The 24035-nt window shown below is 45.8% G+C and overlaps 2 protein-coding genes across 2 annotated transcripts in view; both read left to right on the top strand.

The window, feature by feature from the left end:
- Window positions 1–15283, top strand: part of LOC310876465 (uncharacterized protein) — a 51092-nt gene extending 35809 nt beyond the window's left edge. Inside the window, exons 18-22 of the mRNA XM_083790005.1 lie at window positions 3921–4022; window positions 10535–10960; window positions 11544–11641; window positions 13494–13744; window positions 15153–15283. Of these exons, the coding sequence (XP_083646131.1) occupies window positions 3921–4022; window positions 10535–10960; window positions 11544–11641; window positions 13494–13649 (782 nt within the window). The 3' untranslated portion in view covers window positions 13650–13744; window positions 15153–15283. The remainder of the gene's footprint in view (window positions 1–3920; window positions 4023–10534; window positions 10961–11543; window positions 11642–13493; window positions 13745–15152) is intronic.
- On the top strand, window positions 14477–23077 carry LOC310876850 (uncharacterized protein; the record flags this gene model as incomplete). Its single annotated transcript, XM_083790502.1, has 6 exons — window positions 14477–14568; window positions 15153–15269; window positions 16160–16363; window positions 17554–17692; window positions 20461–20592; window positions 22112–23077. The coding sequence occupies 6 exons, from the start codon at window positions 14477–14479 to the stop codon at window positions 22865–22867; spliced, it is 1440 nt and encodes a 479-aa protein (XP_083646628.1). The 3' UTR covers window positions 22868–23077.
- Window positions 23078–24035: the final 958 nt, after the last annotated feature.

The raw sequence follows: 24035 nt of genomic DNA on the forward strand, positions 1-24035 counted from the left end.
GGGGAAGGATCCATTATGGAATGTCAGAACAGTTCAGCTCCATATATGGAGATCTATACTCCCAGAGTTACACGTGGAACATTGAGCATTTGACTGCGCGAGCAATTCTGAGTTGTTTGTACTTTTAACTTGAGTATTTCCAATATACAGTACTTTTACTTCTACTCCGCTACGTTTATTTGAAACCCGTAGTTACTTTGTAGATTGTGATCGTTATTACAAAACATGCAGTAAACACTTCAGCGCTGTATATATACATTTCTTCCATTTGGAAATGCAATACGAAATGATTAACTCTGCCTGTATCAACAAGAGATATAGAACGTTCTTTTGGACATATATATACGAGCTTTCCGTCCCGACAAGCAGCGACGGCACGTAATTATATATGCGGCGTCGAGCCAATTAAAGGTGCGACTTTCGACGAGAACAGAGCGAGGTGTTATGGCTCCGGTGACGTTTTGGCGTGAAAACACACGCACACACGCACGCACGCACGCCTGTGTCTATATGTCTTCATCGCGACGCTGCCGTGTGGCAGCGCGGGAGCCTGCCAGACAGCCTCGTTATGGTCGATGTCGTCGTGGGACAACCTCGTATAAGTCCAAATCCGTTCCCTCTCGTGACATTACGTGACGTCGTCATCAATGTTAAGTTAACCCATTCTGACCTGAGATCAGATTCTGAAAATGTCTGTTTGAAAATGACAGTTTTCTGAAAAAGCTATGTTTCTATGTGTCAGCCGGCCCTCGTCAAACCCTGTACACTCAATACACTTCCCCCACTGCCACCTTAGATCTCCATAATGTTCATCTGACCTTCATCAAACCCTGTACGCTCAAGACACTGCTCCATATATGGCCAGTACATAATTCATTCCATATTCAAAGTGCCAGCGCTCACCGCAAGCAGTCTGCCGTCACCCAGGCAGATGAGTGCACGCGACCTGACAAAATCGTGAAAATGTGGCGCAAATATTTGAATAATATATATATTCTTTCAGGGTGAACGTCTTTAACTCAAATCTTTGCTTCTGGGGAGGTCCCTGGAACAACATATTTTCAGATGCAGCCAATTTCATAATAATTCTGGGGGTCCTTGATATGAAATATTTTGAGAACCACTGACATAGAAACATGGGGTTTTTCAGAAAACTGTCAGGATTTATAGAAGACATTTGTAGAATCGTCCTCGGGTCTATGGTTTGTGTTAGGGACACAATGACGTCATTTTTCCCTTCATTGTTGATTCGCTGTTTTCAATGTTTGTTTAACTAAAAACAAACAGCTCTCTCTCTCTCTCTCTCTCTCTCTCTCTCTCTCTCTCCCTCTCTCCCTCTCCCCCTCTCTCTCTCTCTCTCTCTCTGTCTCTCTCTCTCTCTCTCTCTCTCGTGCGGATGTGTGTGAGTGGGGAGCGTGGTGCGGAGGTTACGGAGTGAGTGTTTGTTCTATCTATACTCTGTCTTTTGCTCTTTCTATCTCGCTAGTATTGTTTTTTGCGGTTATGCACTGGTCTAGTGTTTAAACTGCTGTTGGTGGTTTTGTGTTTTGCTGCGCGCTGACGGCTGTCGGCGTCGCTATGGCTTTCACAACTCTGACACGGAAGCACGGCTTTAAGATCTCGCCAGCCTTCCCGTGTTCTGTAGGAGGACTGTAGTTTAGCGGTCGCGAAAGTAGTCGGACCCGCTAGCGTTAAATCTGCTGCCAGGATGAACGGTGGCGTTGTAATTTTTGTCGATGAGATGAATAAAGCAAACGCTGTAATTGAGAGTGGCGTTGTGGTTAAGGGCACGCCTGTGAGGGCAACACCACTCGCAATGCCAGCGAGTAAAGTGTTTCTGTCAAACGTCCCCCCTTTCATTGACGATGAGCTGATAGCGAGAGAGTTGACCAAGTTTGGGAAGGTGGCGTCGCCAATTAAAAAGCTCCCGTCAGGGTGTAAATCACCTGAGTTGCGACATGTTGTTTCTCACAGGAGAATGCTGTTCATGATTTTGAGAAACAGTAGTAAAGAGCTGTTTACAGGCTTTAGGATCAAAGTGGACAATTTCGAATACACTCTCTTTGCTACAACCGAGAACATGAAGTGTTTTGGCTGTGGGGTGGAGGGGCACTTGATAAGGTCCTGTCCAGAGAGGGTTGTTGATCCTGGCGAGGGGACAAGCAATGCTACCAGGGGGGGGGCGGGGGAGAAACCCCTGGGGGGAAAATGTTGAAAAGGAGATGGGAAATGTTAATGGGGGTGGTACTGTGGGTGAAGATGAAGGAGGAAATGTTGAAACCAAGGTGTTGGCAGAGAATGTCAATAAGGAGGGGGAGGGCACTGAGCAAACAGGTGGAGATGAAGGGGGAGAAGAAAATGATCAGCAGGAAAACAGTGGAGGTGAAGGAGAAGTGGTTAATGCTGAACCTGTGGCTGACACGAGCTCCCAAGAGGACAGTAGTCCTCCTGTCAGTCAAGTGGAGGAGGGAGGGGTTACAGTAGCTGACATGGAGATGGGGGCTGAGGAGGAAGGGGTGAAGGTGGTGGGGCAGAAAAGAAAGGCAAAAGGGTCAAATGGGACAAAAGCAAAAAAAGTGATCGAGGAGAAAGGAGAACTCAATTCAGAATCAGAAGATAGTACTGGTGGTTGGGAGAGTGATGATGAAACATGTAAAAAAAAGAAAAATGTCTATGGGGTGTCAGAAATGAAACGTTTTTTGCTGAAAACAAAAAACCAGAGAATGATCCGAATTGAAAAGCACTTCCCTGATATGAAGAGTTTTGTGACGGCTGCCAGGCAAAACATGAAGTTAACAGAAGGAGTATGCTTTACTAAGCAAGAGATTTTCAGAGTGAAGAAATTGGTGCAGAGGGTTGATGCGGAATTGGCAATTGATACGTGGATAGTGTGATGGTGGTGGTGCCGCTGGGTTCCGTCTGTGCGCTGGGTCCTCTTTTGCACTTGGTTTTGTCTTTAATGAGCATGAAGATTTACTGGACAATGATACAACCGGCCACTTGTGAGCTTGGTTGGCTTTGGTTGACTGGACAATGGTGGAGCGGCTGGAGCCTGCTACGTGTAGGCTCTGATTCTCAGACGGGCCTCTGGTTGGAAGGGCCAGGATGGACCTTCATCACAGTCCAACATCGGGGCTCACTCACAGCCTGTGTGACAGTGGTCATGGTGGAACTGTTGGATATAGCTGGTCAAAGCTTGGTGGATGCAGGAGCAGTAGCTGATCTGCTGGGGCTGATATCATCTTCAAGATGACATCTTGCCGTGTGGGTTGCTTCCCAGAACTGTGCAGCGAAAAACGGTCTATGAAGGAGACAAATGAAGATGGACTTGCACTGTACTGTTGTGTTGTTTTGTGCCCAGAGACGGGCTGGGTGTGGAGGAGGACTCGGTGTGCAGAGGGGGTTCAGGGGTGGCAGCAGCATGTCACTGGATGAACCCTCTGCATTAATTTAGTGAAAAATGGTGTTGAATGATTAATGATGCTATCTGTTCAGTTGATGTTATTTTATGCTTTGGTAAAATGCCCTTGGTTAATCCCGACATGGATGTTTTTGATTGAAAACAAGCGGTTGTTGCTTTTTTTAGTTTGTAAATAAAAGGTTTTATAAAAAGTCAAAGTCTCTCTCTCTCTCTCTCTCTCTCTCTCTCTCTCTCTCTCCTCTCCCCCTCTCTCTCTCTCTCTGTGTGTTGATAGGTTCAGCAGCAAGCTCTTTGGTTTCCAGTAAGACGTAGTGCGGCGTGTATAGCACCAGTTGAAAGTCATAAAAACGGGGTTCAGGAAAAACTAAAACAAAAAACGTGTCTGTGTGTGTGTGTGTGTGTGTGTGTGTGTGTGTGTGTGTGTGTGTGTGTGTGTGTGTGTGTGTGTGTGTGCGTGTGTGCGTGTGCACGTGTGCGTGCGCCTGTGTGTGTGTTTCAGGAAACCTGACCAAGCACATGAAGTCTAAGGCGCACATGAAGAAATGTCTGGAGCTGGGTGTGTCTGTGTCATCTGTGGACGACATCGAAGCAGACGACGTTGGTATGAGACGCACGCACGCACACACGCACAGACACACGCACACACATCTCATACACGTACCGCAAAAATGGCTAGACATTTTGATTTGATTTATATTCTTCGATTGCTTTGCGACCGACACAAGTTTAAAGGCAAATCGAGGATAAGTAAACACAGCAGCGTTGTGTTGCTCATTTCCACTCTCGGTGTACAAAAACTGTAACGTCATTGCAATCGAATGCAGTCGAAATAGAATACATATATGTTACAATGAATAAATATAGACAAATGCTGATGTCTAGCAATAGCCGGAAATACATAGCTCCAAGTAGTATAGACGCAGGCACGCACGCACGCACGCACGCAGGCGGGTATGATTTTTATTTTATTTTTTTGCCAAAGAAAGTCATGTAACTCACGAGAGCACGAAAGGGTGTGAGAAAAACACTAAAACACAAACGAGCATAACGAAGTTGTTCCATAACAACAGAGAACCATTTAATAATAAACACACCCTCGAGCGCGCTCACACATGCACACACGCGTGCGTACACGCGCGCACACACACACACACACACACACACACACACACACACACACACACGCAATTTTCCTATCTATCCATCTCTAGCTTCTCATTTTCCCTCTCTCTCTCTGTTTTTCCCCCGAAGAGAGAGAGAGGGAGCAACGAGGTGTTGTGAGCTTGTTAGTCATGGTCTGGACCAGAGTGCAGATCAGGCAGGAATCCAACTAGTGCTTCCCTCAAAACCCCAAGCTCTAAATGTCAAACCCCTTAACCCATTTTGGGCGGGGAAACCCCTTTTTGGTGTTAGCATTATGTAATGCTTTAGCTATGAAAAATAGCAGATCTACAAGCGCGCTACGAGCTTGTAGGTCTGCTATTTCTTTTTAAGAACGACTGACATAGAGAAACATAGATTTTTCGGAAAACTGTCAGGATGTATAGAAGACATTATTTTTTATTCTGAGTCATTCAGGTCAAAATGGGCTAAACCCCCACACCACTTTATTCCATTAAGACCTGCAGATGTCTTTCTAAATCCTGACCGTTTTCTGAAAAACAGATGTCTCTATATCAGTGGTTCTCAAACTATTTCATGTCAAGGACCCCCAGAATGATATGATATGTAGGCCTACTTGGCCACCGCCGACCCCCATCTAAAAAATATGTTGTTCCAGGGACCGCCCCCCCGCACCCCGCCCCCCCCCCCCCCCCCCCCAGAAGCAAAAATTCTAGTTGAAAGAATATATATTCCATTTTTACGATTTTTCAAAAATAGCTAAAGCCCAAAATAATGGTTAAAAGTGGTTTAAGGTGTCAAAAGCTAAAGCGACACAGATGCGTTCCAGGTCTTAATGGGTTCATCTTCTCCTAATTGTAAGATGTCTGTTTCTCATATACTATACATTGTTCTTATGGTGGGGATTTAGTTTTTTACATTTTCAATTATAAATCATAATCCTTAACCCATTTTGACCTGAGGTTTTTCAAAAATAGCAGACCTACAAGCTTGTAGCGCGCCACTCGGTGGCGTGCTATGAGTTTGTAGATCTAAAGCATAACATAATGCTAACACCAAAAGGGGTTCCCGCCCAAAATGGGTTAATCGCAACCTGAATCTTTTCCTAACTGTAAGCATAATTTAACACTTATTTTTTTGCCGGGGGATTTTTTCAGAATAAATCCAGGCAGATGAGGCAGATTTGACTCTGAAAAGGTTCCATTTCTCCCCCCCTCACGCTGAAAAACCTCATGTTTCTGTATCAGTGGTTCTCAATATTTCATGTCAAGGACCCCAAAAATTATATGTAATATGCCGCCGACCCCCATCTGAAAATATGTTGTGCCAGGGACCTCCCCCCAGAAGCAAAGATTTGAGTTTGAGAATGTTCACTCTGTAATAATATATATTCAAAGATTTGAGTTTGAGAATGTTCACTCTGTAATAATATATATTCAAAGATTTGAGTTTGAGAATGTTCACTCTGTAATAATATATATTCAAAGATTTGAGTTTGAGGATGTTCACTCTGTAATAATATATATTCAAAGATTTGAGGCACATCTTCACAATAAATAAAAGCAGAGCCGCGCTATATGAGCTTGTAGATCTGCTATGTTTCAATAGCTGAAGTGTAACATGAGGCTTAAAACACCAAAAGGGTTTTCCCGCCCAAAATATTGGGTTATATTCCAAAACGAGACGCTTGGATAAGTCAAAAATGAGGACAGATCGAACATCGCCTTTCTGAACAAAACCACGGAGCAGCGAACGCAGGTTCTGAGATAATGGACAGTTTTGTCGGCCCGTAAAAAAAAGAAGTTGAGCGGCCACACACATGCGCGCGAAACATGAAATATAGCAGATCCCGTTTTGTATCAAATGTCTTCTAAATCCCGACAGTTTTCTTCCATGTTTCTGTGTCAGTCGTTCTCATACATTTTCATATCGAGGACCCCCAAAAAATATAAGAAGTAAAGATTTGAGTTAAAAATGTCCGTTCTGAAAGAATATATATTCAAAGATGTGTGCTGCATTTTCACTGTTTTTTTTCCATCAAAAATAGCAGACCTACAAGCTCGGAGCTTGTAGATCTTCTATTTTTCAATAGCTAAAGTATAACAGAATGCTTTAAAACACCAAAAGGGGTTCCTGCCCAGAATGAGTTTAAAAAAGACCTAGAGACATCTCCACACTTCCTCCTTAGCACCCCGCGGAGACACTTTACCACAGAAGATTATATATTTAACCATAAAACAACATTTTCTGTCTTTTGAATAACGCACCATTTAGTCTTATAGTAGTCCTATTTAGTCTTATGGTTTAGTCTGTAGTCTTAGTCGACTAAATATCAAAAAACTTAAATTCACACTGGCTCACTAGTGTCTTATTTCTCAAATTCAAGTATACTCGTGGGGACATTAAAGGACCACATCACCACTTTTCAACCTATCTTCATATAATAGGTCCTCACTAATAATCATGATAACATGGCGCAATTATTTTCTACTCGGTCTGCGTCTCATCTCTTTCTGAACTGCCCACGCTGTGGGCAGTTCAGAAACCGTCTTCCAGTGACATCATCGATGGGGAATACAAGCTAATACAAACTGCTTACTGCAGGCTTTCTAGCCCTGAAAAGTTGCAATGCGAAAATGGAAGCCATCGTTTTCACGATAATGAAAATCTAAACATTTTTGTAAAAAAATCTTGTTTAAAAAATGATCTGCCTAATGATGATGTCACTGGAAGACTGTTTCTAAACCGCCCACAGCCCTCCTATGAGACACAGACTGAGTAGAAATAAATCGTGCCATTTTATCATGATTATTAGTGAGGACCTATTGAAAAGTGGTGAAGTGGTCCTTTAAGGCCTTCACAAGTATAGCAATAAATACACACACACACACACACGTGCGCACGCTCATACACACGCACGGTGTTGCACACACGCACGTGCTGTGTGATTCCCTGGGCTGGTCGGCCCAGCATTCCAGCCAGTGATTCCTGGTAGCTGGTGAAGATGCATGGGGGAAGGATGCAGCGCGCACGCACACACACACACATGCACAGTCGTACACACACACACACACACACACACACGCGCACACACACACGGAAGGATGCAGCAGAGTGTGTTGTGTTGTCGGGGCTTGCCTGCACGGTGCGGTTCCTGAAGGGACAATTAGTGTTAATGAGAAGCAGACTGCGACGCATGTCAAACGACCACACTCTACACAGCGACTTTAACCCCACGAGGCCGGGGAGAGCATCCACGCCCCCTTTTTGGCTTTTGACCATCATTAACCATCATTTATTTTATACGTATTGGCAACAATAACAGGTCTTACAGGTCTCGTCACTTCGTATCGCGCTTTGAGCTGGTAGATCTGTTTATAAAACCGCTTTAAAACGTGAAAATGTGTCTACATCTTTGAATACATATTTTTAAGCTGACATTTTGAACTCAAATCTTTGCTTCTCAGGGTCCCTGGAACAACATATTTTGAGATGGGGGGTCAGCGTCCAAAGAAGTATAATTTTGGGTGGTCCTCGACGTGAAAATGTCCGAGCACCACTGATATAGAAACATAGTTTTATTTATTTTTAGAAAACCGTTTTTTTAGAAGACTTAGAAGACATCCGTTGAATGGGCCTATCCTATAGGTCTTAATGTGTTAAAAACAACCTGATGGATAAAGCGTCCGCCCGCCATCTCCAGGCTTTCATTTAATATCGTCTGCTGTCGTCGGGCGGAGACCTCTTATCTCCGTACGCTAAGTCAACGCCTTCTTGTACATTAACGCCGTTCAGTTTTCTGAAAACCTCATGTTTCTATGTCAGTGGTGCTCAATATTTCATGTCAAGGACCCCCAAAAATGATATGTAATATGCCCCCGCATCTGAAAATATGTCGTTCCAGGGAACCTCCCCATAGAAGCACAGATTTGAGTTAAAAAACGTTCACTCTATAATAATATATATATATTCAAAGATTTGAGGCACATTCTTCACGATTTTTTTTTTTTTCAAGTTCATAGCGCGGCACTAATGCTTTAAAAACACCAAAGGGGGGGGGGGGCACGGTGGCACAGTTGGTAGTGCTGTCGCCTCACAGCTAGAAGGTCCTGGGTTCGATTCCCGCTCGGGGCGCTGTGGGTGCTGGCGGCGTGTTTCCTCCTCCGCGTCATCAGTGCCCATACCCGAAGGCGGGGTTGGCGAAAGGGCCTTTCTGTGTGGAGTTTGCATGGTCTCCCCGTGTCCCCTAGGGTAGGTACCCTCACAAAAACATGCAGTAATCCTGGTCTCTAAACTGCCTCCCCCTGGCCAGCCGGACGCCTGATGGAGGGGAAAGGAACTGGTTGGAATAACGTGCTCCTTCCACGCGCTACGTCCAACCAGGGAAACTCCCCCCTGTCAGGTGTAAAGGAGCAACTTGGACACTCAAGCATGAAGGAAGCATGAGTTAAGTCCGTTGCTCTCCCTAGGTTGGCGGAGGGTGTGTAGAGCCCAGGATCACATCACAGGATGATTGACACAGGGGTGAAAAATGGGTTACAAAATCGTGGGACAAAAAAAAAAAAAAAAACACCAAAAGGCGTTCCCGCCCAGAATGGGTTTTAACGCCCTATACGTGATCACAGTACGGCGTCAAATTTTTTTAAATAAATCGAAAGTCGCCGATCCGCGAGCTCGAACCCGCGGCTGGTTTTGAGCCCCTATAGATCAGTGGCTCCGCAAAGTTGATTTAGTTCCAGCAGCTAAATGATAGTCTGGAACCAAATGGACCTGAGAGTGTACGAATTTAGTCATTATTTATAAAAAGAAAACCCCCACACACACACACACACACACACACACTTCCACGTTCATTTAAATGTGTTCTTATAAAACAAACAAAAAGCAAAACAAATACTCTTGAGCTTGTAGATCGGCTATGTTCAGCACACGATGGCCTATGATAATAGATAATAGATAGTGACAAACTGAATTATATCATAAAGCCCCAATCGACAACGTCTATAGGGCTTCAAGTGGTTAAGTCGCCACCAGCTGTCTGCAATTTTGATTCCAATTTCCGAAATCCACCAAATCATTATCTTCAGTGGGATTCGTGCAAAACCTGCGGATAGTGGCTTTAAGCTTGTGTGTTTTCCTCTCGCTTTTTTTCTTTTTGCCGTGCTGGTCTGGGTTCAGCATTCCTCTCAGGGCTTAGGAACTTCACATGCGCACACACGCATGCACGCACGCACACACACACACACACGCACACGCGCACACACACACACACACACACACACACACACACACACACACACACACACACACACACACACACACTCAGCAACATGTAGTTATATTGGCCGAAGTGTGTGTGTGAGTGTGTGGGGGTGGGGGGGGGGTTATCGTTGAGCGGAGTCCCTCAAGGATCTATTCTAGAGCCCGCCGCATGCTGCTTCAAGCACTTAAAGGGATAATTCACTTTTTTCTTCTTTTCTTTTTACTTCCTTGGTCATATTTTTATCGTATATACTCAGGGTTACGTGAACATCCCAGACAGTTTATAAACTGCTCCATTCAAGTATTTTTAGATTTGGTAATCTGGTAATCCAGTCTGGCCAATGTGCCGCGGGTTCGACTCCCGATCCCGACGGCCTTTACTTGCATGTCGTCCCCCCCCCCCCCCCCCCCATCTCTCTCCCCATTTCCTGTCAGCCTATACTGTCTTGTCCCTCCATGAAAAATATAAAATAAAGGCGAAAGGCCACACAAAAATAAAACATTAAAAACCCTCCGATAAATCATCGGCGTCACTGTCAAATAGCAGATATACAGTAACAGAAATAGAACACTGACCATGACTTGTACGATAAAGGGGAGGACTATAGAGCCCCCTTCCATGACGATGCCAGGCCCAGGAAATGAATCCCAATGCATTTTTTCCTCATAGACATTTCTCTATTGACACTTAATCTCCTGCCGTTTTGTGTGTGGGGCCACGTTTTGCAGACGTGGGCGAGGAGGAAGGCCAGCCGAGGGCCAGCGGCGGCGGCGGCGGGGGGAAGACCCCCGGAGCAGCAGCAGGAAGAGAAGGAGGAGGAGGAGGAGGAGGAGGAGGTGTCATGGCCGCCAGCGACCACCAGTTCTCGGACGCCGACGATTCCGAGGAGGACGGCGACGACGTGGACGACGACGACGACGACTACGAGGACGGCGACTACTTATTATACGGCGACGGGGGCGACTCCACCCCCAAGACGGCGCGCTCGCGCTCCGCCAGCCCGCAGCCCGGCTACGCCTACATGTCCTCCGTCAGCTCAGCGGCGGTGGGAGGCGGCGGCGGCTTCTACCACCCTGCTGCCACTTCTCACCACCTCCTGCATCACCAGCACCACCACCAGCAGCACCACCACCACGCCTCTATGGACCTCCTAGGTAAATATCACCGCTATAGCCGAGGGAAGAGAAGAGGGCGGCGGTGGAACGTATAACTAAGTGCTCGATAGCGTATTGCCAAGGTTTTATCGCGCGTGACACTTACTTCGAAGAGCCAAATATCCGTAATCCGGATGTTATACAATGACAAGCTGCTGGTGTGCGGTGTCATATGGCCCCGGATGTTGTTGTCTCGGTCGGTGGTGGAAAAACCCCGACCGCGAGTGTGAGCCCGCCTGCTACACAGCCCGTTGAAAGCCCTTGTATTCACGGGAAACGACCCCCTTTCGATGTCCTTTCTGAGATACAGAGCGTTGAATACAGGGGTTTATAGTGGAAGTGGATGCGCGCGCATCTTCAAAATGGCCGCGGCCAGTGTCCCACTCTGTGTTGATGCGGGTTAGCAACATTGGCTAGCGATGCGATGGGATTAAAAGATGGATTAAAGAATACAAGCAGTTTGGCGGGCTATAGGGTACTAATTTAAACCTTCGTGTTCCTCGTTTCAGGCAGGCTCCGTGTTAAGTAGGCTACTGTACAACAGGCATTAACTGTCACACCACCCCCCCCCCTAACTCTCAAGGCACCAACAACAGGCCGCAATTGTTGGGCTACTTCACCACCGTGCCCAGCATCCAGATCACACCGCAGGGAGCCGAGAGAGAGGCCCAATGCCAGCAGGTAAGAGTGAGGAAGTAATGCTTAAGCTGCAATTTTGGTGTTAGCATTATGCTATGCTTTAGCTATTGAAAAATAGCAGACCTACAAGCTCGTAGCGCACCACCGAGTGGCGCGCTAAGAGCTTGTAGGTCTGCTATTTTTGGAAGAATCGAAGAGTGACTGACATATAGAAGCATAGCTTTTTCAGAAAACTGTCAGGATGTAGAAGACATTTTTAGAATCTGATCTCAGGTCAAAATGGGTTGACGAAAACTATGACAAAATAAATGTTCACTTGTTTCACTGACGAAAAACTAAATCAAAATGAACCCATTTAGACCTGAGGTTGAAAAAAAAAAGTCTTCTAAATCCTGACAGTTTTCTGAAATACCTATCAGTGGTGCTCAATATTTCATGTCAAGGACCCCCAAATGTATATTATGTAATAGAGGGTGTGCGCATGCTTAAAGTAGAAGCAAATATTTGAGTTAAAAACGTTCGCTCCGAAAGAATATATATTCAAACATTTGTGCCACATTAAAATAAAAGAATGTGCAGGTTGGCGCCTTGCATGGTTTACGCCGCCATCGGTGTATGAATGCGTGTGTGAATGGGTGAATGCAATGCACAATCTAGGTAAAGCGCCCTTGGATATAAAATGCACCATTCACCATTTATGGTGGAGAAGAGATACAGTAGAACTAAAAGACGAGTTTGTGTTTGATTGCGCTCATATAGGCACTCTGAATACAGCTGATCTACACTTGTATAGACCTGCTATTTTCAGTAAATATAACCAAGTGTCAAATCTGCCATCAAAGGCCTGTCAAAATGCATTTCAGATTAAATCTGACAAAATAAATATTGAAAAGACCTAAAACTACATGAAACTGTAATACAGTGGTTCCAAACGTGGGGTCCGGGGACCCCCAGGGGTCCTTGAGGGAGTTCCAGGGGGTCCCCCAGCTAAATGATAGTTTGGAACCAAAATGGATCCTTATATATAGGTCTGTAACTCAGAGAGTGTACAAATGGACCATTGGAACCAACGGGTCCATTTGGTTCCATTTGTACACTCTCAGAGTTAAATTAACATTGATTTCACAATATAAATTGGGGGAGTCCCTGGAACTACATATTTTGAGATGGGGGTCCGTGGCCCAATAGAGATAGTTCTGGGGGTCCTTGACATGAAAAAGGTTGAGCACCGCTGACATAGAAACATGGGTTTTTCAGAAAATGTTGTGTTCAATGTGGGAACCACTGCTGTAATAGAACGCCCTCTCTCACATCCATTTATTATTCTCTCTTCTCTCTCTCTCTTTTACTACCTCTCTCTCTCCTCTCTCTCTCTCTCTCATCTCTCTCTCTCTCCTCTCTCTGATCTCTCTCTCTCTCTCTTGACTACCTCTCTCTCTCTCTCTCTCTCTTTCTCTCTCTCTCTCTCTCTCTCTCTCTCTCTCTCTCTCTCTTTCTCTCTCTTCTCTCTCTCTCTCTTACTACCTCTCTCTCTCTCTCTCTCCTCCTCTCTCTCTCTCTCTCCTATCTCTCTCTCTCTCTCTTACTACCTCTCTCTCTCTCTCTCTCTCGATCTCTCTCTCTCTCTCTCTCTCTCTCTCTCTCTCTCTCTCTCCTCTCTCTTTACTAACCTCTCTTTACTACCTCTCTCTCTCTCTCTATCTCTCCTCTCTCTCTTTACTACCTCTCTCTCTCTTATACCTCTCTCTCCTCTTTATACCTCTCTCTCTCTCTTTACTACCTCCCTCTCTGTCTCCCTCTCTCTCTCTCTCTCTCTCTCTCTCTCTCTCTCTCTCTCTCTCTCTCTCTCTCTCTCTCTCCTCTCTCTCTCCCCCCTCCGCCACCCCGCCACCAGGGGGTGCCAGTGAGCGGCAGCGTCCTCATGGACGAGGACCTGGGCGACCGGGGCGTCCCGTCCCCGGAGCCGTCCTCCTCCTCCTCCTCCCTCTCGCCGTCGTCCCGCCTCTCCTCCTCCTCCTCGCCAGGCCTGGACCCCCCCCCCGCCTCCTAGCCTGGACCCCGCCTCCTGCCTGGACCCCGCCTCCTGCCCCTCCCCGCTGTCCGCGGCCTCGTCGCCGGCGTGTGCCGCTACCTGTCGCCACACAGGTACCGTGTTATGACATTATTTGGTCACTGTTTGTCTTTTCCTTTTTTTGCTTCTTTAGATCTGGTTCTCGGTGACCTAGAGTTTGAATAATGTACATAATGTTATGTGACTATGTCGATAGAATATTGTTCTTTTATCATTCAGCTTTTGTATAGATTTCTTTCCCCCCACAAACACGTAAGCAGGCCTTTCAGCAGTGTACAAAACAGCATATAGCATATTGTATTGTTTATACTGTCATTATTGCTTTAGAGTTCTTTCTTTTCCATTTATTATTATTATTTTTTTAACCCCATTTCGGGCGGGAACCCCTTTTGGTGTTTTAAGCATTATATGTTAAATAGCAGATCTACAAGCTCATACCTGGCCAAATGCAGGTTTATCTCTTTGTATTCTACTGTCTGGCAGGTATATCTCTTTGAAAAGCTTTAGTGCTTACTGATGTGCGGTAGGTGGGGGGGGGGGGGGGGGGGGGGGGGGGGGAACGCCACACCCTCCTGAAATCTGAGTAGGGATCTGCCATTTCCGTTCACGGAAATATATTTATTTACAAATATCTTTACATTTATTTTATTTTTTATTTCTATTTCTGCTAAGAGGCAATTAAAACACCAATTAAACAACAATTAAAACGTGCCCATCGTCAACAAGCGCCTCTAGGCTGTTAGAACGATGCGATCAGTTTTCATAGCACTAATTTGACGGAGATTATCAATCTCCGTCTCAGGCACATGACCGTGCACTTGAACTTGACGGTGATTTACGTCATGGACCCAGATGGTGTTAAGCTATATATGCTTCGACGATTTCTATTTATATTAGGGTACATTTGCGTGGCTGTGAAGACGAAACTGAAGTGGGGAGGAGGAGGCTCCACTTCCGCTTTATATTTGACTCATGACAGAGCTTCCGTTGCTCCAGACTCTGTGACCGGAAACGTTTAAAATTGCGAGAGGCGACAGTCTCGCACTGTACAGACTAGCCTACTGTTAACCATTTAAGCCTGACGTCGAATTTAGAAAATGTGTTCTAATTCTGACAGTTTTCTGAAATACCTCGTGTTTCTATATCAGTGGTGCTCAGGACCCCCAGAAACTATATGTAATTGGCCACCATCTGAAAATGTGTTGTTCCAGGAACCCCTCAGAAGTTAAAAACGTTCGCTCTTACAGAATATATATTCAATGACCACATTTTCACGATTTTTCAAAAATAGCAGACCTACAAGCTCTTCCTCGCCACTATGAGCTTGTAGATCTGCTATTTTTCAATAGCTAAAGTATAACACAATGCTTAGTTAAAACACCAAAAGGGGTTCCCGTTCAGGATGGGTTGAGTCGCCGTGGATAAGAGCTTCTTCGTAAAAAGAATATATATATATATCCTAAAATGTTTTTCATTCCACAGGGACCTGTCGCCCCGTGGCGGGCGCCGGCTCTCGCCGCGGCGGGAGCACTCTCCCCTACGCCACATCTCGCCCAAGAGAGACCTGGGATTGGTGGGAGGAGGAGGCGGCTTCCACAGGCGGGACCTTTCCCAAGGTTATTATAGTTAACTAAAGAACAGACTAAAACTAAAAAAACGAAAAAGTCTTCTGAAAGAATATATATATTCAAAGATCTGTGTCGCAATTTTTTTTCTCCAAAAACAGCAGACCTACAAGTGCGCTACGAGCTTGTAGATCTGCTATTTTTCAATAGCTAAAGTATAACATAATGCTTAGTTAAAACACACAGATTTATCTATTCTAAAGAATAGACTAAAAATAAAATAAAATAAAAAAACTTTTTCGTTAAAATAAAAACTAGACGAGGAAAAGAAAAAGATGACTGGCTGAAACTGTATTGTGTTGTTTACAAAACTAACTAAAACGAAACTGAAATGATAGACAAAATGCCCTTAGTTTTTGTTAATTAAATGTTTTGCTTAATCTGTATAGCTGAATATTATTATATTTTCTTGAGTTTTTATTACACAATACGTACTTACCTTAAATAAATAATAAAACATAAACAATAAAATAAAACATAGACTAACACTAAAACTAAGTGTACGAAATAAAGACTTGCAAACCCGCTCTGCAAACAAACTAAGAGTAATACAACTGAATTAGAAAATAAATAAGTCAGTAGTACTAACTTAGCCTCGGAAACCCAGACGTTTTTATTTCCAAAAAAAAAAGTCTGGGGCCGAAGTCCACTTCAATTCGGCATAGAGTAGGGCAAACGTCGCTCACTCTCTGCTGATTTCTGATCGTCTGCACCTTTGTAAAATTGACGTACGCACGCGCACACACACACACACACACACACACACACACAAACACACGACGTCAGGCCTTAAACTATAATGACAAAAACTCCCAAACTATTCTAACCGTGGGCTGCTTGATGTCCGTCCCCCCATGCATGCAGGAGGGAGCTGGGCTCGTCGTCGTCTTCGCGGGGTCTCCTGGCCGCGCTGTCCCCTCGCCCGGCCTCTCCCGGCGGGACGGGGAGGGACTACAAGCGGGAGCTGTCGCCGCGCGGCCGCCACAGGGGCGTGCTGCGGGCGCTGTCGCCCCGCCGAGGTGGGCTTCACCACCACCACCACCATCAGCACCACCAGCAGCACCAGAGGTATAAGGTCATAAACGATACTGTCTTAAATGGGGTTTTTGTAGCTTTTGCTTTTATTTTATATATTTTTACCAGCTGCGAGCTGGTCAATATTAGCTTGTGAAAGTCCCGACAGGAGATCGACAGGAGATCATTTTCTGCTGAGCCTGCTCTGTCACCAGTTGGCAACACTGGTTGCCAAGCCTGCATATTTCCAGCCTAACGTGGATTCAGTCACAGTTTGGTTTTTGGAGGCTGCTTAGCTTTTTCTGGCAACAACCCATAACATCCCATCGTCTGCACGGCATGGCTAGTCGAGCAGTTCTGATTGGCTGCCTCGTCTCCAGCCATGTTGCCTCAGAATTATTTAGGGTCACTAATTTGAGCATAACAGCGCAGCGCAGCTAAAAAGTGGCATAACGTCAGCAGCAGACCCACAGATAATAATAATGCAGCTGGTATTTAATTGATTAAATCAATTTGGGCTTGTTTATAGAGGGATAGACTGTAGGCTGACAGGAAATGGGGAGAGAGATGGGGGGGGGGGGGAGGGTGACATGCAGTAAAGGCCGTCGGGATCGGGAGTCGACAGACTGGAATACCAGCCAAGGTGCCTGGACCGCTGAGCCACGACAAGGAACGTGATACTGTCATAGTCGGTCGGCGGGTACTTAAGGCTGTCCCTGAAGATTCAGGGTTCGAACGTTTGCTCGTTAGGGTTGGCACTCGAATCTTAATTAATGGGCTTGAACCATTCGGTTCGAGTCCTAAAAACAGGGCTATAGGGTACAGCCTTAGTGGGTACTCAATAAAAGGAGCAATACTGCAATGTAAAACTATACTCTGTTTTACAAGTAGAAAGTCTGGAATTCAACATGCAGTTGAGTAAAAGTACAACGGTATTGGCATGAAAATGTACCCAAGTACCAAAAGGAGTCTGCCTGAATATAATTTAGCTATACTTTTGTTATAATTTAGCCATTTAAAAACAGCAGATCTACAAGCTCATGAGCTTGTAGATCTGCTGTTTTTGAAAAATCGTGAAAATGTGGCATACATTTGGAATATATATATATATTTTTTTTTTAATATATTTAATATATAATATATATCCTTGAAATATTGAGCACCACGGATATAGAAAACATTTTTTCCAGGCCTAAATGGCTTAAATGCTTATAAATTGTAAATGGTTCCTTTCCTTGTGGCAGCCACCAGGTGGCGGCGGTGGCCCTGGGTGGCGGCGGCGTGTGGAGCGTGAGGCAGGCCTACCAGACGCAGGGACCCTGCAGTACCGTCCGGAGCCATGGGGGAGAGCTGCAGCGCAGGGCCAGCACCGACATGGAGACGGTAAGAAGAAGTTGTGGGAAATGAATGAACCCATTTTGGGCCGCGGGAACCCCTTTTGGTGTTTTAAACATTATGTTCTACTTTAGCTATTGAAAAATAGCAGGTCTACAAGCTCATATAGCACTCATACCGAGTGCCGCGCTATGAGCTTGTAGGTCTGCTATTTTTTGAAAAATCGTGAAAATGTGCCTCAAATCTTTGAATATACAATTTCAGTTTTTTAACTAAAATCTTTGCTTCTGGAGGGACCCTGGAACAACATATTTTCAGATGGGGGTCGGCGGCCAAATTCATAGAATTTTTGGGGTGCTTGACATGAAATATTGAGAACCACTGATATAGAAACATGAGGTTTTTCCAGAAAAAAAACGACATTTTAAAAAGACATTTCTTTTTAAATTTCGACGTCAGGCCTAAATGGGTTAACTCATCTGACGATGAGCCAGTTGAAAACTATAGGAAACTAAGCTATGATGACCAAAAACTAAGACTAAATAATACTGACAATTTCGTACACAAATAAAAACTAGACTAAAATGTTAGGAAGGGGACTAGTGGACAAGAGATCCAGTATGAGTAATTTTACTCATGGTTGCATGCTGAAAATAGCAGATCTACAAGCCCGCAGTCGCGCAGCTTGGAGATCGGCTTGTAGATCGGCTTGTAGATCGGCTAGCTTCAGCACCGAGGCCTGCCAAAATATATTTTAGTCGACTCAAAACAACTGTAGATTTAGTCGACTAAAATCGTATGACATTTAGTCGACTAAAACTATACCAGCACTAAAACATTCCGGGGTGACTAAAACGAAATGAAGTTTCATTCCGCAGACTATGACTAAAACTAAAATTGAAAATTTGCTGCCAAAAACAACACTGGTAGTGGCGAGCCCTCACTCACGCTGGAGCTTGATGTGTGGACCCTCTTTGGCTTTCAACGTGGGGTCCTTGAGGAGAGGGGGGGGGTTGAGGGGGTCCCCGACAAAATGACTTAACACTATAGCATCACATCCATCCTTCCATCTTTTGGCTGAAAATAGCCGATCGGGTCGTGAGCTTAATGTCCATCTGCTATTTTCCTGCGAGCGGAGGGATGCGTTCTGAAAAAGGCGGGGGATGGTGAGAGAGGGGAAAAAACGAAAGCGAGAAGAAAGTGAAAAGCAGAACGCACACGAGATACACAGCGTGCGTGCGTGCGTGCGTGCGTGCGTGCGTGCGTGCGTGCGTTGAGGTGGTTAGACAGAGGTGGTAACGGGAGCTTGGCCCGTGGTCGGGCGGTTAATAACGCGGCTGTTTTTCTTCTTAAGAGCCCCAGTTGGCACTGGCGCTTTAATAAACTATGAAAAGAGCGTGCGCGCGCGCGTTAATAATTGACTGTTTTTCTTCATACTTTTCTTTTCTGGACTTCCTTAGAAAGAGGCTGGTCTAGTTTGGTGTTTTTATGATCATATATCGTCGTTTCTCCCAACTTTCCCCGAAAACCCGTTAAAACGTCTTTGTTCCTCTCTTATTTCTCCCCTTTTTATCCTTAGCTCGTTAGTGGCCAATAAGTGGAGAAATCACCAGAGACCCTGCAGCTGCGCTGAACGCATGCAATACTATATCCACTGTGTTCAACTGTTCATTGAATCCATTTAGACCTATGGCCGATAATAATAAAAGAAAAAAGAAAAGTCTTACTGAATCCTAACAAGGACCCCCAGAAATTTCTGTATTTGGCCGCCGACCCCCATCTGAAAATATGTTGTTCCAGGGACCCTCCCGCCCCAGAAGCAAAGATTTGAGTTAAAAACGTTCGCTCCGAAAGAATATATATTCAAAGATTTGTGCCACATTTGCACGATCTTTCAAAAATAGCTGATCTACAAGCGTGACACTATTTTCCAATAGCTAAACTATAACATAATGTTAAAACACCAAAAGGGGTTCCCTTCCCTTTTCAACCTTTTTTTTTTTTTTTTAAGATATTTTTTTTTGCGGCTTACGCCTTTTATTTATTTTTGAAGGGACAGACAGTAGGCTGACAGGAAACGGGAGAGAGATGGGGGGATGACATGCAGTAAAGGCCGTGTCGGGTCCGGGAGTCGAACCTGCGGCACACTGCGACTGGATTACCAGTCCGGTGCCCAGACCGTTACGCTACGGCCTGGGCCCCCTTTTCAACCTTTTGAGGCTGTGACAAAAAAAACAAAAAAATCCTATTGGACTGCATGGCGACGTCTCGTGTTGCGAGGCATCGTGAGCTTGAAGATCAGCTATTTTCACAAATCTTGCCTCTTGCTTATATTACGGCATTTGACAATTGGCCAATGTTGACCAGTTGTATATACAGTATATGTGTTGAGTGCTTTTGATGCAGTCCATTACTCAAAATAAAATAAAATAAAATAAATAAATGAAAATGTGAGTAATTACTCTCAATACCATTTATTCCTTTTATTTTAGAGGTCTTAAAGGGGTCTTAAAAGTCCTTAAATTGTCACTTTAGAAATGTGCAGATACCCTGGCCTATATAAAGGGAAAAAATAAATCCCCGGATTGGAGGACCAATCTATAACTACTTTTTATTTTAATGAAAACTCAGACAACTTGTTGAAAAAAAAAAAATTGTCGTTGCTCTATGAGTGATTCTGAAAAAAAGAAAAAAAAAGCCAACGTATAAAATAATGCTTTTTAAGATAGCGCTCTTCCCCCGGTTTCAAAGTGTCTTCCTGACAGAGGCCCCTTCTCCTCCTCCTCCTCCTCCTCTCTCTTGTTGTGTGCATGCAGGAACAGCAGAGGGCGCCAGGCTCCCCGTCGCCCCCGCTAGGCCGCCATGAGGGCAGCGGCCGCGCGGACCTGTCCAGCGCTCCTCCTCGTCCCGCGCTTTTCAGCCACCTCCCACTGCACTCCCAACTCCAGGTGAGTACGTACGGCCGGTGCTGTTCAGCCACCTCCAACTGCACTCCCAACTCCAGGTGAGTACGTACGGCCGTGCTGTTCAGACACCTCCCACTGCACTCCCAACTCCAGGTGAGTACGTACGGCCGTGCTGTTCAGACACCTCCCACTGCACTCCCACCTCCAGGTGAGTACGTACGGCCGTGCTGTTCAGACACCTCCCACTGCACTCCCAACTCCAGGTGAGTACGTACGGCCGTGCTGTTCAGCCACCTCCCACTGCACTCCCACCTCCAGGTGAGTACGGTATGAAAATGCCCTCCCTCCTCTCCTTTCCATGCCATAATTATCGGAAGGCAGCATTCAGGAGAATTGCTTTTTCTCTGAAGTCGAACGCAGCAGCAGCAGCAATTTGTGTTGAACTAATTTGTTTCGAAAATCCACGTGGTTACACATGTAACCAGTATCCAGTAGATAAAGACTGCAGGGTTGCGCCTCGGAAATAGCTGATCTACAAGCTCTCAACGACGCGTTGTGAGCTTGTAGATATATGCTTTTTTCCCCGCTGTTTTGGGCCAAAAGTGCCCTCTTACGGGATTTCAGCCCCTGCCCCTCTAACACTCTCTGCACGTTTTAGGGTTGGTTATGACACACAGTTGAGTACATACGTTAACCCATTTTTACCTGAGATCAGATTCTAAAAATGTCTTCTACATCCTGTTATGATTTCTTTACGTGACGCTGCCGGGAGCTAAAATGCCTATAAACTGTATAAACTGTGATTAATGTCATCATGCATCATAACAATTATGCACTTGGTAACTGCTCTTTGAATTTTGGCATTCTGTTACAGTAGGTATGGTCATAAGGTTTTCAAAAACCATCGTAAACTAATGTGGCTCGCCTCCTAGTGGTTGGTTTACAACTTTGTTGTTATTTAGCACACCCAATGGTAACAGAATCCATTGACAAATCTCTTCTATCAATTATCTGGGGTTCCAACCATATACATATCTAATAGTAGTTTCATTGCAAACCGACCACTAGGGGGCGAGCCAAATTAGTTTGCCATGGTTTTTGAAAACCTATATGCCCATACCTAACACCATGCCAAAATTCAAAAAGTAGTTACGAAGTGCAGAATGTGATAGGTATTTTATTATTTATTTTTGTTCGTTTTTCCTAAGATTTTAGTATGTTATAACTTATTTAGCACACAATAGTAACAGAATCCACAAAATCTCTTTTATCAATTATTTTGGTTCACAACCATAGCTATACGTATCTAATATTTGAGTCTGTGCAAACAGACCACTAGGGGGCGCGCCCAAAGAGTTTGCACAGCTTTTTGAAAACCGTATACACCACACCAAAAATTCAAAAAACTAGTCGACAACAGCCAAATTGTGGGTGATTTCTTACGAGTTCGCCACCCCAGCTATACTCACTGTCACCGTCGAAAGAAAGCGGAAGAAGCCGACAAAACAAAACAAAACTATAGCGTCTTGAAATAACAAAACGCGGTCTCGTCCCGCTGCAGGTGCGCTCTGTGTTCCCCATGATCCCCATCGGAGGCATTCAGATGGTACACTCCGTCCCCGCGTCGGTCACCTCCGGACACGCCCACGTGCCGCCGGGACACGCCGCCCACAGTGCCTCTGGCCACGCCCCCTTGTCGCATTATCATCATCATCAACATCAACGGCCGTCACCTCGCCTGGCGCTGCAGAAGAGCACCTCCGAGGAGTCCAACACCAACGACGTCATCGCGGGCGCCGCCGCCTCCTCCAATGAGAGGGGAGGAGACAGGCTCCTCCCAGGCTCCTCCCCCCAGGAGCGCGCAGCGGCGGCGGGCGGCGGCGGCGGCGTGCTGCGGCGGCGGGGCGAGGAGGAGAGCATCCGGACGTGCACGGACGCCATCGCCTCCCTCCGCATCATCGACCCCGCCTCCGGAGGAGGAGGAGGAGGAGGAGGAGGAGGGGGGGGGGTCTCGTCAGCGGCGGCGGCGCCCTCCTCCTCCTCTCCCTCGTCGGCCTTCGAGTCCCAGCGCTCGTCTGATCCATCTTCCACCCCCTGCTCCCCCTCCTCCCCCTCCTCCTCCTCCTCCTCCTACTCCTCCCCTCCCCAGGGTCCCGGCGGCCCGGGGGTGGTGGGGGTCCAGCAGCAGCAGCACTTTAGGTCTCCCCACCCTAATCCGCCCGCCCCCTCCCCCTCCTCCTCCTCCTCCCCACCGTGCTCCAGTCCCGGCCCCCGGCGGACGACGGGCGAGAAGCCGGGCGGCACGGCGACCAGCTAACCCCCTCCTCCTCCTCCTCCTCGCAAAGCACAACGAGGGGCTAAAGAAATAGACGGTATAACCCTGGATACTAGACCCTGGACCCTGGATACTAGACCCTGGACCCGGTCCCTGGATACTAGACCCTGGACCCTGGATACTAGACCCTGGATACTAGACCCTGGACCCGGTCCCTGGATACTAGACCCTGGACACTGGATACTAGACGTAACCCAACATCAGGTGAACGGGGGTCACCTGTGCGGAAGGAAACTTCACCAACATCAGGTGGAAATCATGGTGGAAGTTTCTTTTCTATTTTTTTCTTCGTGTTCTTTCGGATAAAAGGGAGGAAACTAATTAAGTGCAACCGACAGAGGAGAAGGAGTGACCTTTTTTTTGACGTAACGTGTCACGAACGTATACAGTACATGATACGCATGCACACGCATGCACGCTCGCACAAACATGGGCGTGCACGCGCACACACACAATGGGAGAGGAAAAAATCCACCGTATAGAAATGCAACCTTCAGAAAAGAACATGTGTCCCCCCCCCCCCCCCCGGCAGGTTGAACTCAACGGTAGTTCGGACGTGTGTCTACTACGGCATGCCTTGTTTTATTTCTACTACCACTGAGAGGGGGAGGGGGGGGGGGGGACTTTACGATGAAAAGACTTTGTTAAAAGAAGAGAGGGTCTCTGCATTCGAACGGTTCTGTCCAACGTTGACGTTTAATGGTTTCTTACGCGCATATTATTATTATTACGAGCCTGACCAAAATCGCGACACAGACATTTTTTTATTTTATTGGGTGCGGTACGTTTTCAATGGACACGACGATATAATATGAATATTAATGTGTGTGCCTTTTCATTTACTTTTCTCTCTCTCTCTCTCTCTCTCTCTCTCTTTCTTTTGCTTATATTCTAATAAGCATACAAAGCAGGAAGGGTGTTTAAACTTCTAATAAGCATACAAAGCAGGAAGGGTGTTTAAACATGTAAATAGGACGTTATCACGTTTTGCGTATCAGCTTTGTAATAAAAAATGCAACTCCCCCCAACCCCGCCCCCCACCCCCACCCACCCCCCAACTTTTTGGACACTTTTGAGTCTTGACGAGCGATGTGAAGTTATCAAAATTTACTATTATGACGATGTAAGGTTGCACTAAGACATATTTTTA

The sequence above is a fragment of the Protomyctophum parallelum genome (assembly GCF_964188405.1).
Source record: "Protomyctophum parallelum genome assembly, chromosome: 19".
NCBI lineage: Eukaryota > Metazoa > Chordata > Actinopteri > Myctophiformes > Myctophidae > Protomyctophum > Protomyctophum parallelum.